Here is a 17,734-nt window from a genome sequence, read left to right as displayed (position 1 = left end):
GGTATATAAAAGAGGGTGACAACGTGACGAAAAAAGAATGTTTGTGTAGACAGTGAGTAATTGATCTGCAGTCAGCGAGTATTATCGAAGTTGAGTACGTTCGTTGTTATAGCGTTTGTTTTAGCGCGATTGTTGAAATTAAGTGTATCGTAAAGTTATATTCGGAAAGAATAAATTAGTTTTATTAAGTAAGGACTTGTGTTGCTAAAGTTTCGTCAGAACGAAGTTACGGAAAGTTAATTAACAAACGGAGACGTAACAATACTAATGTATGCAGTCACATATTTCTATTTTGTAATTATGGTTCAGCTTATTTGAAGTCTGTAAACCCAACTTTTATGTTTATATGAAACACATCTCTCTCTCCAGTGATACAGTAAATTTCACCAATGTTTCCACTACTTTACGAATGCGTAAATTGCACTACTGATGGATTTCCGGTAGGTAACCAATGTAATTGACTATTGTCGTCTACAAAATTGTTTAACACACATCATTAAATTATTTACACTTCAGTGTTATAAAGGTTCAAATATTTGTGAACAAAGCTTGAAAAGAACAAGTATTTAATCTAGGAATTAATAATTTAAAAAAATTGACTAACTAGAACTAGATTTGTTTTTTAAGCATATAGTTCATAGCTACACAACGGGCTGTCTATGCTGTGCCCAACACGAGCTTTGCAACCCACTTTTCAGCGTTATAAGCTTTCAAACACACTGTTGAGCCACTGGAATAGGAGGCACTAGAACTATGATAATTTTAATTTCAGCTACCTGTATGGGTGTTCAAATATTGCATTTATTAGAAGCCAAAGAATCCCGTGTACAGCAATCCATATCTTTGAATAATTGTGTAAATTAATTGTAAATGTTGTCTTTCTCAGCCAGCAGAACTCTTTATCTCTTTGGTAAATATTATTTCATAACATATTCATCTCCCTATTGTTACAAATGTCCCTTGTTTTCTGTGTGATATATTTACCAGATTCAAAAGCATTGTACCAAAGTTATGTTCGTCACCAAGTTGAATTATTACAGTACTAGCAGCTGCCCGTTGAAACAATTCAACGGTAAATTTCTTATAAATAGTGATCGATAAATATAAAATGTGCAGTCAACCCAATCCCTTGGATCATAACTTACATGTAATATGATTGTCTAGTGGACTGATTACAACCATATTTTGTCATTACATGTGTTATTTCAATAAGGACAATTGCTTTGCGTTTGTTACAAAGAAAAGAAGACATGCATTGTTGGGTTTCGATGCAATGAGTGCATTCAGCACAACGGAGCGCTCAAGTTCACTAAGTAGCTGCGGGAATTTTTTACCCTGAATGCAATCGTCCCTTGTAATTTTATTGAACGCCAGAAAATACCGCTACCGAAGTGAGCGCTTTTCGAAAGTTGTCATTTCTATAAGAAGTGTCAAAGGGGAGATATTAAATTCAATTTATTTGATATGGTACGATAAAGTCATACATGTATATAATACCGACATTAAATACATATATATGTAAGCCAAACAACAACAAATATATACTCAAACAAATTCCTCTTTTTGTGTTTTTCCGTTCATTCTCTTATCTTCAAAATATTTATTTCGCTCAGACGACGGAGAAATTCCCATTTTCTTGTGTGTGAAATTCTCTCACAAAAGAAATATTTTTTTGTTCTAAGTAAGCTTGTTTTTTCAGATTAACTATTCAGCAGTGCACATATGAAGACTGACAGATCGATGCTGATATCGATATGAAATTATAGGAATTTCAAAAAAATTATTAATTTTCCTGCAATGTGCTCTTGAAAAGAAGCATTTTGTTTTCTTCAATATGGTTAACCATTCAGGAGACAGTGTGACAGACAGACATTTGGCTATTATATATATAATGTATTTTGTGCATTCTCTTTACGGATTCCATACCAAATTGTTACGTTTTTTAACGAGATGTTTATCGCTGATTAATATGGACACACTGCATCTAATGTAGTCAGTTTTCTCTTAAATTGGTTATCACTTGTATATGAAATCTATCAGTATTTTATAGAAATATATGCTTTGTGAAATGTTATAAATGTTTGAAAATTAAATGTGCAAGTAGAATTCTATATAATGATAACAACATTTGACTTGGCCTAAACTCATAATCCTTTAGGGCCTGGCATGGCCAGGTGGTTGGGGCGCTCGACTCGAGAGTTGGCGGTGATGATTAACTGCCTTCCCTCTTTTCTTTCACACCTAACTTAGTCACGGCTAGAGCAGATAGCCCTCATGTAGCTTTGCGCAAAATTGAAAACAATCCAAACAATAACTTTTTAAATTATAGACAAAAAATCTTAACATTCTCCAACAGTAAAAAAAAAAAAACCCATAAAGGTCATTACTAGATTTCCGTCTTCTATTTTATGCTGGATCTTTTAATGCACTCACAAATTAGTTACATGATAATGTTCCCTGGTGGGACAGCAGCAACTTTACAGTGCTAAAATTTCCCGTGCTGAACACAACAGATACCCAAATGTGGTTTTGATCTAGAACAACAACAACAAATACATGAAAACTGATATCCAAGTTCAAAATAGAAAAACAGTAAATTAAATGTCCTAATGCTACTACAGTGACTACACATAGCAGACAATAAACAACTGATTTAGTTGTTGTGAGTTGGCATTATTAGGAGTGAATAGGAAGACTGTCAAGATCAGTGACCAAAAGTCAGTACTATAGTATTCAAGTAGATGAAAAAATAGAAGTTCTTGAGACCAATTTCAGGTCAACATAAACAAAATGGCCGACTCGTGCATTTTGTCTAGAGGGTATTGTTGCACAAAAAAGAAAAAAAGAAAAAAAAAGATGCTTCCTTACGCAAATATGACGATCATAAGAAGTGATGTTTGGTATGTTAGTCTACTAAAGTTTATGTTTCACTTTGAATATTTGACTTATTGTATGCTTTCTGAAAAATGTCAAAATATAATCTAATACCACCCCCCATAAAAGTTAAAAAAAACAGAGGATTTTATCATTTACCAAAATGCTAATCCTGAATCTTATCCACTCTGAACAAGTAAGGTGCAGCAAATTAACGCCCCTCCCCATATGATAGAAGGCATCTAATGCAAACAATCAATCACATTTTATGTTCGTGTCCTAAGTGCTGCTTTTCGGGAGGTATTGTTGACCTCCATGTGGCGACACCCGAAGTCATTAAATGGATCTCAGGCCTTGATATGCAGCTCTCAATTTACTGTTCTACAGCTCCATATGAAGAATCATTCAAACTAGTTTTCAATTTAAACATATCTTCATGAAGTATTTCATAACTTATCAAAATAACTAAGCAACACAAGTTGAGGAGGCGTTGAAACATGGGGTTAAATGTTCGGAAACCCAATGAACCTAAAGAAGCAAAAACATATACCATGAATATACCATAAAACATAAAATTGCACTATTTAAATATTTTTGCATATATGCTTTCTTTTATTCATGTTACATGTTCTATACTGTATAAAATTAATTTCATCTAGTAAAACTTCAGGGTCATTTAGGACTCTAGGTCACTCTGAATGACCACTTTCTTATTGAATTAATGTTAGTCTATTTTGAATTTACTTTTTACATTAATAATTATATAGTTTTTATCTATAGGGTTAATAATAATAAATCAATTTTTGTTTTTGGCATAAATAAGGTGAATAAGTAAATTTGTATTGCTTGCATAGTTTGGTAATAATTGAATACTGTTTGAAAATGTTTTTCAGTTAAAAACTAATTCCAACATTTAGAACCGGTAAAAAATGAGGAAGTTCAAGATTTTATTTCAAATATAATACTGTAAAAAAGTCAAACCAACCAATGAGAACCCTGATCAACAACAAGTTCTCTTGCAGTTAGAGTGATCAAGCATTCTAAAATAACTTGTTATAATCATCTTTTTACTGATGCAAAACTGTTTATGCTATATAGACTAAATATCACCATTCATTTTTGTTTCTATTGATTCTACCGACTTGAAATTGGTGTCCAAAAATTCGAAATTTTCCATGCATTTCAATGAGATACTACTTGAACAATGAGCATAATAATTTATTTTAAAGCACTTTATGCTATTTATCTCTAAAAACCAAAATCAATGATGTTTATAAGCATAATATTTATTGATAAAAAATGGAGTTGCTTTTGGCCATTGATATTGCCAATCTTTTCTTTCTTCATTACTATTTTAATTAAACAAGTCAGGATTTATTTTACTAAAATCTTGATTTATTTATTTGAAAAAGCATACAAAAATCACAAATCAGATCCAATCTAGTTATTAGTATCTCAATATTAATTAAAACAAAAGCTCAAATATCATATGGAAGTCAATAATGTTATTCTGAATATTAATGTTACCAGCTTCTCTTATAAAACTAACAAGGTCCAGTTATTATATAAAAAAAAAAACATTTCATTTCATTACATGAATCTGTTTCCAAACAATGAAAGTTAGATATTAAAAGTTGCTTTTCTGTGGTATATAAACATATATACCACAGAAATGGAAGTAAAAATAAGAACCCATACAACCATACATTATAAGTCCTACTTATAATAACCAAAAAATGTATTTTAAAAACCTCAACCAATCTCAAAGAGTCAAAGTTTGATAAAAGTAAAGATGCAATAATATATTCATAAATTGGAATTGTAAAGTTGCCAAAGGAAAATGTAGAGCTAACTTTTAAAAATTAACCTTTCTTCATATGATGCTTAAGTAATTTTTTTTTGTTCATCTTGTTTGCATCAGTTTTTCTTCTTACCTTTTATTTTCAATATTTTCACAAGTTGAAATTGAAAGAAATTGATTTATGTTTGTATACGCCAGCTTGGAATACACGTGTTCTTGCAACACACGTTACAAAAAATGAAAATTCCAAATTATAAGATGGCAGACCCATAAGATAAATCTTATAGCTGAGAAATTACAAAGCATTGCACATTTCATGTGTAATGGAGACAACAATATTACTGTGGCAGAATAAAAATATGTAAAACTGAGTATATCTTTTTCTCCATATAGCATAAACAAATATGTAAAATCTTTCAAAAATTTTCTCATAATAAAACATGAAATTGTAAATTGAAATTACAAATACCCTTAAACCAAGATTATTTCTTAAATATCATACACACATTTTCATACAAAATGTTCTTATTCATCTCTATTTCTCCTTAATGCTTTTAACAAAGTTTAATGTTTATAACAAATTTCTGTCCAATTCCTAAAACTAGAACTAAAACTAAACCATCAGAAGGAAAAATATATAAAATACTTTAATAGAAAACCCTGATAACAATACTTAATAATAGCAAATAAAAAGGATCATTCCTAAACTTCATATAAAAATACTTCCTGAAAGACTCAATCACGTTCAGTGTGATTTACTCACGGTAAAAAAAAATCACAGAGAGAACTACTCCAAATGATTTCACTGCTCAAGAAGTGTTTTTTATGGAATGTTACGGTAATCTATATTAATACAGATTTTGTGCACTTATCACATATAGATATAAAGATATCTTATGAAAATATATCTTGATGAATAACATTTCTTGAGGATATAATGATATAAAAAACACAACCTAATTACGATTACCAATGGTTGCATATCTAAACACGTAACCTCTCATCCTACCCATGGTCCGTGATTAAACAGCTTAAGAGATCTAACCCTCCAGTTGCAATTCAATTGAAGTTTGACAATTTTCATGTTCAGAAGACATTTAAATCAAATCCTTCTGGGAGTGTTACAGTGATAGTCTTTCTAATGTAAAGTTCCACTACTTTGCAATTATAAAACATGTAAGGAAAAAAAAGAAAAAAGAGGTTAGTGCATGACAAGGTAGCTGTAGCACATCAGAGTCAGTGAAGAAAGTTAAAAATCTACTCCTTGTCACCTAAAACAAACCACAAACACAGTGGTCTATTGCAAGTAAAGTAGGGACCTCAATTGCAACTGTTAACAAGGTAACATATATCAAGTTGCAAAGTAATAATCTATAACCAGGAATAGCACCAATGGTTAGAAAATGGGGTGTAGGGTCTAAGCATTCATCCTCATATTCATATTTTATATCATGTCATGCCTTAGCAGAGTGGAAAATATCCAATGAAATATAAAACTTTCATTGTGACTTTATGTATATATATATATTGTTTATAAACCTGTTATTTTCTTTAAAACTTTATGACCTAATTTCTGAATAAATCTCAGAGCAGATATTTACAAACATTTTTCACAGACGACACCCTAACCCACTTACCTTGATTTGCATGATATCGCTGCTGCCACACACAATATTATTTTTTTGTAGGTTTTTTTTTTGTTCTTAACTACTCTGTTTGAGGAAACTCTCGCCACACCCCTAGCAACTTTCAGTGATACACAGTTTGGAAAAAACTGACTCAAAGTCATTTATGTTAAAATTACATATTAGAAAAAGTATAGATATATGTAATGACTAAATTAACAGCTTTGATAATGCCGTTTCACAGAATAATAATGAAAATGTAAACTAGATTTGTTGACATTTTAAACTGGCAGCAATCCTTGATATTTTATGATGGACTTGCATCATAATTATTTCACCATTGTAAAATTTTAAACGTTAGGTAGCTGCACGAATCCTTCTTCTCCCAGAAATTAAAAAAGTAATGAAAAATAGCATAATCGCTTGTGACAAAGTTCTAACAAATCTATTTTCAAACAACACTCAGTAGTATAATACTTACACTGTTCTTATGATTTAATAACAAAAAGAAAAGCTAACCTGTGTTTAAATTGAGGTATAAAACAAATAGACAACAATTAGTTAGAAACAACAGGATAAAATTATTCAATGTTAAATGTAATTAATATCTGGTTTTACACCTGTTTAAAAATCATTATGTAAGTATATATGGTACATCATAATAAAATATTTAAGTTATAAACTTGTTCATTAGTTTATCTTAGGCATACTTAGGATATATGCAATTAGGTTAAAAAATACTGTATAAACATACTTTGTCCACAATCTTAATTATTTAAAAAATAACACAAGTTATGACTTATATTAATATTACACAGATCAGTACCCAAAGATTTTACTTCAGTTGTATTTTTTTGAAAAAACTAATATACATATTTTAATCAGTAAGAAAATAATATTCATAAATAACTGATAAGGCTCATTTAGTAAATTTTGTTGACAGCTTGAATCCATTCCTTCTCCTTGATTTATTAAGTGCACTTTTACTGGAAAGGATGAGGAAGATACTTAGTCAATCCAGAAGCCTTTGGGAAAACAAAACATACATATACAAAAATATAAGTAAAATAAAAATTAATATATTATGCTATATATATATATATAAATTCTACTGAAAACACCGAAGCTGCATAAAAGTTTATGTAATTATTTTTTGTAATTCTTGTAAGTACAATTACATGAATGAGCATTTTTGGAAAAAATTCCAAAAAAATGCAAGTATGCAATATACTGTGCTACTATTGTAAATAGCCTTTTTCTGCAAAAGTGAACATATGTTTTTTAAATCTCACCATTGGAAAATTTTAACACTTTCACACTTCAGTTCTTAGAAGATTTGCATGACTTCTGATAAAAGACTTTCCTTATAACTGGATGGACTTAAAGAACAAATTATATTCTAAAAATAATTAGCAGTGTTATTAAGGATGGTTAGCTCAACAAACATTTGTAATTTCATTTTGTTTTGAATTAAATAAAAAAAGGGAAAAAATGAAACTTAATAAAACAGTTTTTAAATGCACTTTTAGTGAAAATAAAGATTGGCAAGATCTTTATAATTACAGATTTGAGTTTATATATGTCATATATAATAAATCAAAGTAGTTAAAAACAAAACAAATAAACTGCTGAGATCTTGCCTTCAACAACTTACTGTTCTAAGAAAATGTCAGGGAGTAACTAAACTTAGTATGATGCATCAAGGAAATAATGCAGCATGATAATAAGGGAATGTATGTATGTATTTGTGTAATATTACACATATATAAACACATCTACCTGAGAATTAGAAGCCAACCAGTAAAATGAATCGATGTAACAAGAACAAACATTTTCCAGAAGATACATTACTTCTTCCTACACAGCACCACTGCTGGACTTGTATGCTTTTAAGATTGGATTAGTTTGTTGTTGTTTTTCATGTAAATTTCACCTGTTGGATTCTATTTTGTTATTATTATACCAATAATTTCAAAAATGAAAAATAACCAGCTATAGTTGGAGCCTATATATAGAACTCACACTCCTCTACAAATTATAATACGAGTCTCAAGAGTACGTAAGGTACAAAGCAAATGCACATATAAATCCTTTCTTAATGTGCCTCCTGAGAAGAAACTTAACCACAAACATGTACATTAGATGGGCATTTAGTGATGGTCTTGCTTATAGAAAACTATTCAAGCATTTAGATTTTACAGAATGAAATACAAACTGGAGGACTGTAAACATTGTAGAAATAAATTATACTCTACAACTAGAAGAGAAAAGAATGAAATATGACTCTAGTGACCACAGTGAATGTTTCCAGCCATTCAGTGTCCAACCTACATGCTTTTGTGTTTGCATCTGAGATTGAGATAAGTATTTTTAAACTGGTTACTGGCTGACATATGAAAGATTTTGTAATGATCATTGCATGGCAGGTACAGTATAGGCAATTTTTTTTTTCTAAGTTTCAAAACTTTTAGTTACAATTGTAGCAACAGTTTTAAAATGTGTCATACCAAAACCTGATTTGTAGTCAAGAAAAGATGATACAGAGACCTAATCTATTCATTGATTTGCTAACTCAACAGCATGAAGCTACTTTTGCTGAATTCACAGCTTATCAGTGCTGTTTAGAAGAACAAAGCAAATAAATCAAAACCAAACTGCTTGCATTCCACCACCATATAAGGCCTGATAAGTTATGAATTCTGTGAAGCTAGTCTGCTGCAGCAGACATAACAAATCAAAGTACAAATTAAGTCTCAAAGTAATCATTAAAAATTCCCGTTTCAGTGAAGAAAAGAAATTCATAAATAAATAAATAAATAGTCCACGGAATAATAATGAATAATTAATTGTAACAGCATATCACGTTATCAAAACACTAAATATTTTAGGCTGTTAGTGAATTGTAAAGGACTATACATCAAAACCTGAGTCCTCACTATATATATAACTGTCTGTTTACTTAAATTTCTATGAAACATGTTAAGTTGCTGAATGCTTTTCGATGAATTAAAAAAAAATACTTACAACAAAAGTCAATCTCACAACAACTGCTGTGATGATACCCAGCAAAAATACCAAGGTATAATAACTAATTTTTGGAAAAAAATTTGATCGCTTCTTCATCAAAACCAACAACTTCTCCATATTCTTGTCTGTGTATGGTGGGTATCTCAGCCTAAAATATTATAATTTACAAACACAGAAGCCATTAAGAGTAAAATAAAATATTATTTAGCAATCTAAATACATAGTTTTAACAATCCTATTTTTTTAAATTACAATGAGGATTTAAAACTTTTGGCAAACAAACTTGTCACTTATAGATACAGAAATTCTCAGAGAAAGTAAAATTACTGCTAACATACATGATTACATGAATTTTTAACAAGATATAAGAGGGTCACTGGTTTAGTATTCATGATAACAAGAATTTTTAAGTAGACATAAAAGGATCATTGGTCTGATATTCATGATAATACAAATTTTTCATCAGACACAAGAGGGGTCACTGGTCTCATATATATGATTAATAGGAGAGGCACTGGATGCTTATTAAAGCTGTTTACAAGAAAGGTATGTTCTTTTGGATTCTCTCATAAGCATTAATAAAGATAAACAATAACTAGAAAATATAAAGTGCATGTAGCTATACTAAACCTTGAAAACAAGTATTAAACATTTTATAGTCAATTCCTTCTACTTGAAAATGGATCTGATCACCTATGAAAAACAGCAACAAAAAACTGTATTTGGGCTTTCCATAAATTTAGTTTTTTGTATTTATTCATTTTCTAACTCTCAAATTAGTAAAATTAGTCCATAAACACTATTATCTAAGAAGAAGGAAAAATAAAAATTTAAAAATGATTGTTTTTGTTTGTTTTTGAATTTTGTGCAAAGCTACACGAGGGCTATCTGCGCTAGCCATCCCTAATTTAGCAGTGTAAGACTAGAGGGAAGGCAGCTAGTCATCACCACCCACCGCCAACTCTTGGGCTACTCTTTTACCAATGAATAGTGGGATTGACCGTCACATTATAACGCCCCCACGGCTGAAAGGGCGAGCATGTTTGGTGGGATGGGGATTCAAATTTAAAAATGAAAACTTTTTATTACCAAAGTGTTTTTAAATGTTTTATCATGGGTTCTGTGATGAAAAAATAATTGTTTCTACCAAACATTGAGTGGCACTTCATAGGGACACAAAAAAAAATTGACATAAGTATCAACCCCATCTTTATCTTCTGTTAAAGAACATGTATAAACATTTTTAGAATTTACAAGACATATACTTCTAGTACACTCCCTAATACAGCAGTTCTCAATCTGTGATCCATGAGCTCTAAGTATTCTGTGGAAAGGTTGCATAATTACAGAAAGGAAGCAGCTGCAGTGTATAGATCCAAATGAACACATTTAGGAACACTGAACTGTCACATAAGTAAGTAAATAAGAAATAACTAAAATGTCTGAAAAAACATTTTGTTTTACCACACTTGTATTCAATTTTCTTTCTAAAACTCACAATTAATATTGAATAACAAGTGGCCAACAGCAAGAAATATTTGTTTGAAAACTAACAGAAGCTCCCTCCCAGAAAAATAAAGACCTTATCAATAACTTACTATTATTATATGTTAACAATACTACTCATCACTTTGAATATTTGTTTATTTAGGTTCAAGATGAAGTACTTACCTTCGGAACATGAGTGTAGAAAATGAGCATTTTATGACTTATATATGCATGGTAAAATAAAAATAGCAATAATTACTTACGCTCCTAGCTTTTCTAACAGTGGAATAAAGTTTCGTATGAGGACAGCCTTTTTGTGAGAAAAAGTATCGAAAGAAAACTTGCCATGATATCTACCCATGCCACTACCTCCAACACCACCAAATGGTAAACTATCCACTATTGAAAATAGAAAAGAATAAAAAACTTTTATCTTAAACCTATATTTCTTAATAAACAAGGCATAAATTTATGTTTGTAACATTTTATAATGAAGAAAGTTATCCACATTATTAATAATGAAAATAAAAAAATTATCCATCTCATTCTTGGTAAAAAAAAATCTAAAATCAGTGAAGTTGTAATTTTGACAGATTTTAAAAGCTGTTTATTGCTCTTAAAAAGGAATGCCTTTACTCTCAATATGTCTCTTTATGACAACAATTAACCCTCTGAACATAGGTGTGCCTCTCACTTTGTAGAGACTTACATTCAAAATTTAAACTACTTTATTATCAATGAATAAGAATAAACCTGGAATCAAAAAGTAGTTAATACATCCAATGTTAATATTATATATGCTTTAATTTCAAAAGGATATATTTAAATAAATCCTTAATCTCCAGTTCCATCATGTGACACGTTTTCCCCGAATTGCCCATTTTTGATTTTCTCATCACCCCTATATATTGTTTTGTGTTTAACATATATCCCTCATTTATACAGATTTTACTAAGTCATAGTCTAATTTTAAGGCCTCCAATCTTCTTGGTTTAAGAAGATATAAACCAGCATACCAAATCCACTTGCCAGGGCCTCCTATCACATCCTGTATTTCACAAAATGTCAATAATTCTCTCTGATGATTGACTTTGAATTATTTATAAGCAATAGAAAGAGAAGATTTTGATTTATTGTTTTCCATGTAAGGCTAATTTGTTCTGATGACAGTTTTTTGAATAATTCAGCCTACAGATTCATTGTTACTATTGCTGACTTCACATCAACCATGTATAAGAATTATTTTAAGGCACTTATACTTTAGTTAGAAAGTCAGTTACATCATAATAGTTATAGAGCATTGTGTGGTTTGTGCTTGTTATTATTTGAGCTTTAGTTACATATTTGAAATAAACAAAAATTATTTGACGTGCTACTACCATTGTTAAAAAAGTAGGGTTAGGTTATGTCAGGGGGTTGAGAGCAAAAAACGTGCTAGATGTAAGTACTAAATTTCTTGATTTTTATGTATTTTCTTAATTTCTTGTTATAAAACTAAAATATAAAAATCACAAATAAATTATGTTAGATAAAAAACAAATGAAAAAAGATATTAAAATCTCTCAAGGTCTGCACATGAGCTGCATGCACATTATGTAATTCAATACTGTTATTTGAGCTACAAGTTTGCTGCATTTTTTTACAATTTGTTACAAAAGTTTAGAAGTTAGACAGTTCAAAGAGCAATAAAACAATAAAAATAAATAAAAACCAGATGTAAACTGTTACAAGCCTGAGGCTGTTTAAGATAAATAATTGTAATTTTCTGTTATAATATACTATCTTTCTAGAAAGAAAAAAGGTTAATTTTGATTTATTTCATATTTTTTGTATTGATTACAAAGTTGGGTAAATGGATCAAATATGTATTATATTATGGTAGAGAAAATAACAGATAAGTTATAATGTTTTAATTAAAATATTTTGATATTCATTTAAGAGGTCTTAGAGGTTATGCTAATGAAATGTGAAAACTGTAAGATGGAATATAAAAATCACCTAGTCAAAGCCTGAGTCACACTCCAATTCCATAAATTCACAGAAAAATCTGATATTCTGTGTACAAAAACTTTTAATGTTTACTAAATGTTTGCCAAATTTCATGAAAATACACTAAGTGTATTAAAATTTATAGTAGGGATACTTTCATGATTATCTGGTGGTGGCAAGGTCAATTAAAATGACTGAGCCCATAAAGAGGGGGCTTTTATATGGAGAGTTAATGTATTAGTTAGATGTGAACTTTAAATAGTATATTAAAATGATGAAATTTGTTACTTATGTGTGCACAGGACCAAAAACATTATTTATTTATCACACAAACAAAAATTCAAATTTTCTATATTGTAAATCACTATAGACTTTTTCTAAGTAGAATCTATCTTCTGAACTTGCATTTCCATCATAAATTGTCATGTTATATAAAATACAATTTTCTTTTTTATTTTAAAGTTATACATTCCTGAATTTTCTATCCTTTTTCAACTATCAACCATTTCAGAAATGACATAAGTTCAAGAAATCTATAAAACATAAAAAACACTGAAATTCATAAGATAACTATAAATCTAATTATTTTAATTGTGAAACTTGCATAACAAAAAGCATACTTTGAAAAATTGAAATGCTTGTTTGTAGTTAAGTACAAAGCTACACAAAGGGCTATCTGTGCTCTGCCCACCACGGGTATCAAAACACGGTTTCTAGCATTGTAAGTCCACGGACATACCGCTGTACCACTGGGGGGCAGATTTAAATGTAATGTTATTTATGACACTTGTGTTCCATAACAATGCTTCTCAACCATTTCCAATATCATTCACCCAAATTTGAAAAAAATATAAAATTCTTTATTATGACTTAAATATACATCAAACTACAACTAAAATGAATACAACATAAAATAAATAATAATAACTAATGACTTATTTGCTCTTGAATTTGTTATATAATTGTAATACTCATTCACCCTGATTTTGATCCCTTTAACCCCTAGATGAACAATTCACCCAGTTGAGAAGCACTGTTCTATAAAATCTAAACATTTTTCTATTGAAAAATTCAAATCTGTGAACATCAGTAACAAAGTGAGCTAAGTTTTTGAGCTTGAGAGGAAGGTAGGCCTACATTTTAGAATGCTGTAGAAAGTTTTTTTCAGACAATGTGATTTGGTGAGATTTCAGCTCTATTGCTGTTCATGTCTTATGCGTAAAGAAGATTTGTTGCAGTAGTCTAATACAAGGAGGCATTATTTTCTAATTAATGTTAATCATTATATCTATCAATCACCTGGTGCCATAATTCTTATTTACAAGTGTCACATATGTGGATCCAGGAACTATGTGATCATATTATTGGTCCGACATTCCTTGCAATTTACCGTGCTTAACTGACTCATGTAATTACCTTAAAATATTCCTAGTTAAAACCTAAGCAACTGTATACAAAATGGCACAATGAAAAATAACAAGAAATTATCACGAAATAGTGGAATAACACAGAGCTAAGTGTAAAGAAAAAAAATGCTAAATTATGTACAATAATATCAGTTACAACTCAAAATCCCAAGTTTTTATACATGGAATAAAGATTATCACTAACAAACATTTCTTGGTAACCAACAACCTAACTTGTCATAATAGCAGTAGTTAAACTAGCTAACAATATTCTTGGTCGAAGTCAATTTATATCTAATAACTATACTTTCTCTTCCTTACTTTAGAATTTCCTTTTATTAATGTGCATTGTTTGAATATAACAAACTTAACAATAATATTCTATAAATAATTATTTGAATTACTGGAATATTTTATCACCTATCTTAAAATTTTAACCTAATAAGGCTTACCCGATGTCCTGAAATATAAGAAAATTTCCACGTCTTTCAAACAAATATAATTTAACTTGTAAATATTTTCAGAAGTGAAAAGAAAATCTAAAGAAATTATACAAAAAAATCCATATCGATGGTTTGTTCCTAAGTCTTCTAAATTTCCCACTACATTCTGTTTTTCTTCTCTATGAAAGCTAGGCCTTGTCAATTTCCCACAAAAACCATAAATTACACCTCACACCATGTTAGTTACTCTACATTAACGTAAATAGTTTATAATATGGTACATCTTTTGGTATATAAGCTTTGATTATAGTTATTTTTAAAGTTTAGTATTTTTATTAGTATTTGTTCTGACATGATGCGAGTTCAAAAAATGGTGTAGCAAGAATCCATACTAATAAAATCAGAGAAAGAGAAGGGAAAAAAATCATGTGAGAACCAAAACTGATCATTCCAACTGGCTTTAGAGTTTCTTAACAAATATAAACATATGTTTTGGGATGGGCAGAAAAATTCTAAAAAAACTGATGAGTGCATTGATTACAAGCATTCTCAAAGTTATGCAGAAATATAAGTTTCAATATTTTGTTTTTCATTTTTCTTTGCAAATTACATTATTAAAAATAATTATTACAAAATGACAATATATTTTTTAATATTTCTGAGTAAAAACTTGTTCAAATATAGTAAGAATTATTATTTTTACTTAAGTCTAATATACAGGAGTGCACTTCACAACTGAAAAGTGCTCTATGGTCTGGAAAGGGTAAATTATCATATTGCAATGTTTTTTCCTTTTTATAAACTATAGACTATTGTCTGAGCAACTATGTTTTATCATTCATTTTTCATGAATTTAATTTCAGTTTTTTTAGGATGCTTTCAAATCAAGAAAAGAAAAACAATGTCACTACAGGGCAAATATTTATAAACACATACTGATCTTACCTGAGAGATGCACCACAGTGTCATTGACACAACAACTTCCACTTGATGTGTTATTTAGGAATTGCTTAACAACATTTTTGTTGTTGGAAAATACATAAAGGCACAGAGGTTTATCTCTGTGAAAAATGAAAAACAAATTTTGATTAGAAAAAATACGTGACCAAATAGATATTAGCAAGTGTACTCTAGTGTAAAAATGTTATATAACAAGTCAACCAACAGAAAAATAAATGTTTTCATATAATACTAATTATAAATACATAAGGGCATACTAGAATACAGTCTTCACAATTCTATTTAACAACTCTTAAAAATATAATATTTGAATAACTTCTGAGAAAAACAATACCTGCAATTACTTATTCATAAACACAAATACCTTACAGCTGAAGATGGAAAAAAATATCCAGAAAATTTTCATTCAAAGAAATGTTCTATAAAATTAATATATTTTCTTAATAAATAAAGCACATATCAAAACATTCATCATGACAAACACTTCAATTAAATGTGAAAACTATGGAACAAATGAATTCTGTATCCCAAAAATTTATTTTAACTTGCTTTATTGTTATGAAAAACAGATTTATTAACATACTTTTTTTATGTGTATAAAAAGAAAAAAAGCCTGATGAAACACATTAGTAGTTACCTGTCGTTAATAAATCTTATTGCTTCATCCACATCTGCTATTGGAACAATAGGAAGAATAGGACCAAAAATCTATAAAGAAAAATTTATCTTAAATGTGTTAACTTTTAAAGTTTTGAAAGCATTTCTTTAATATACATAATAATAATATTGTGCAAACTGCATCATGTATAAAGTGTGTTTACGAGTTATTATTAAATTTAAAAAAAAACATTAGTTTCTAAAATATGAATTTCTTCAATGCATAGTTCTATAACTTTCATTATAGACTTTCCAGCAAAAAACCTTCAAAGTCCAAACTGGTCTTATATACACAGAAGGTTTCACTTGAAAGTTAATCTTTAAAAACTGAAGTTTACTGTACTAGCAAATGTACCTGTGCAATGCATGGTGGGAGGTTTATAAAAGTTAAATCATTTATATGATTGATTTATTGGTTTTTACAAAGAAAAGTCTTTGTTTCATTTTATCTCAGGATGAGATTTGGAAACAAAATTTTCAACAATTATAAATATAAAAATGTTTTGTTTTTTAAATATGGCAGTGGTAATATAAAGTACATAAGAATAAACTTATTCAAGTCTACTGGACGTAATTATTTAAATAAAATTTTATTTATTTATTTTTAAACAAAAAACAATAAGTTCCATGTGTCTTAAAAACATATCACTTAATATAAGTGTATCTTGAAAGTACTTATAAATAAAGTGTGAAAAAGAAATCCCTCAAATGTTTGATTAGAATTAAATATAAATAGTGTTCCCAATTTTAAAATGTTTGAAAGTTTATAGATTTTGCATATATCTCATATAATGAAAAAAATTGGACAAATCCCATCAGTACCCCTAGTGGCCACCCCCACTGACTGACCTATATTTAACAATCACTGGAGCTATGATATCCACGCATTTTAAAAGAAACATAACATACTATTGACACATCCCAAATTATTCCTAGCTGATAAAACCATATTTGACAGATCCAAATGTATAAGTTTAGAGTTAGAAGATAAAGAAACAGACAATCAAACAAACAAACTTGTCTCAAATTATAGTAGGATGAAACAAGGACACACACATTTTTTTTTGCATGATGTCTCTTATGAAACAGAAAAAAAAAAACAATAAAAAAAACATTATTCTTCAAACTGTAATGCATTCAGTATGATTTTTGAAGTGTTCAGTTATTTTTAACTATCACATAGATGGAACAGAGAATATGTCTATGCTTACCTAAAAATAATATTCAAATGATGTATTTTGATCAAGCTTCTAAACACATTAATTGGTTCCCGACAAAACATTTGTTAACAATGCTCATACTGAAAGTTATAATGATTTTCTTAAATATGCATAAAAAAAACATTTTAAGTTAGTTACAGAGATACTCTGAATGTATACTTTTACAAATATACACCTGGAAAAAAGTTAAGCACTCCCAAATATTTTTCAGGATTGCTTATTGAAAATAAGGTTTAATTTTCAT

At 29.2% G+C, this 17,734-nt stretch overlaps 1 protein-coding gene across 7 annotated transcripts in view; it reads right to left on the bottom strand.

The window, feature by feature from the left end:
• Positions 1 to 4,275: 4,275 nt before the first annotated feature.
• The window catches only part of LOC106464028 (aldehyde dehydrogenase family 3 member B1-like), a 53,005-nt gene continuing 39,546 nt past the window's right edge, over positions 4,276 to 17,734 (bottom strand). For all 7 annotated transcript variants that reach the window (XM_022391684.1, XM_022391685.1, XM_013924138.2 and 4 more), the window contains 5 exons: positions 16,251 to 16,321; positions 15,599 to 15,714; positions 11,079 to 11,214; positions 9,325 to 9,475; positions 4,276 to 7,325 (listed from right to left, as the gene is read on the bottom strand). In XM_022391684.1, coding sequence (XP_022247392.1) covers positions 7,284 to 7,325; positions 9,325 to 9,475; positions 11,079 to 11,214; positions 15,599 to 15,714; positions 16,251 to 16,321 — 516 coding nt within the window. In that variant the 3' untranslated portion in view covers positions 4,276 to 7,283. The remainder of the gene's footprint in view (positions 7,326 to 9,324; positions 9,476 to 11,078; positions 11,215 to 15,598; positions 15,715 to 16,250; positions 16,322 to 17,734) is intronic.

The sequence above is a fragment of the Limulus polyphemus genome, unplaced genomic scaffold, assembly GCF_000517525.1.
Source record: "Limulus polyphemus unplaced genomic scaffold, Limulus_polyphemus-2.1.2 Scaffold1545, whole genome shotgun sequence".
Classification (NCBI taxonomy): Eukaryota; Metazoa; Arthropoda; class Merostomata; order Xiphosura; family Limulidae; genus Limulus; species Limulus polyphemus.
This window is presented reverse-complemented; position numbering and strand designations above follow the sequence as displayed.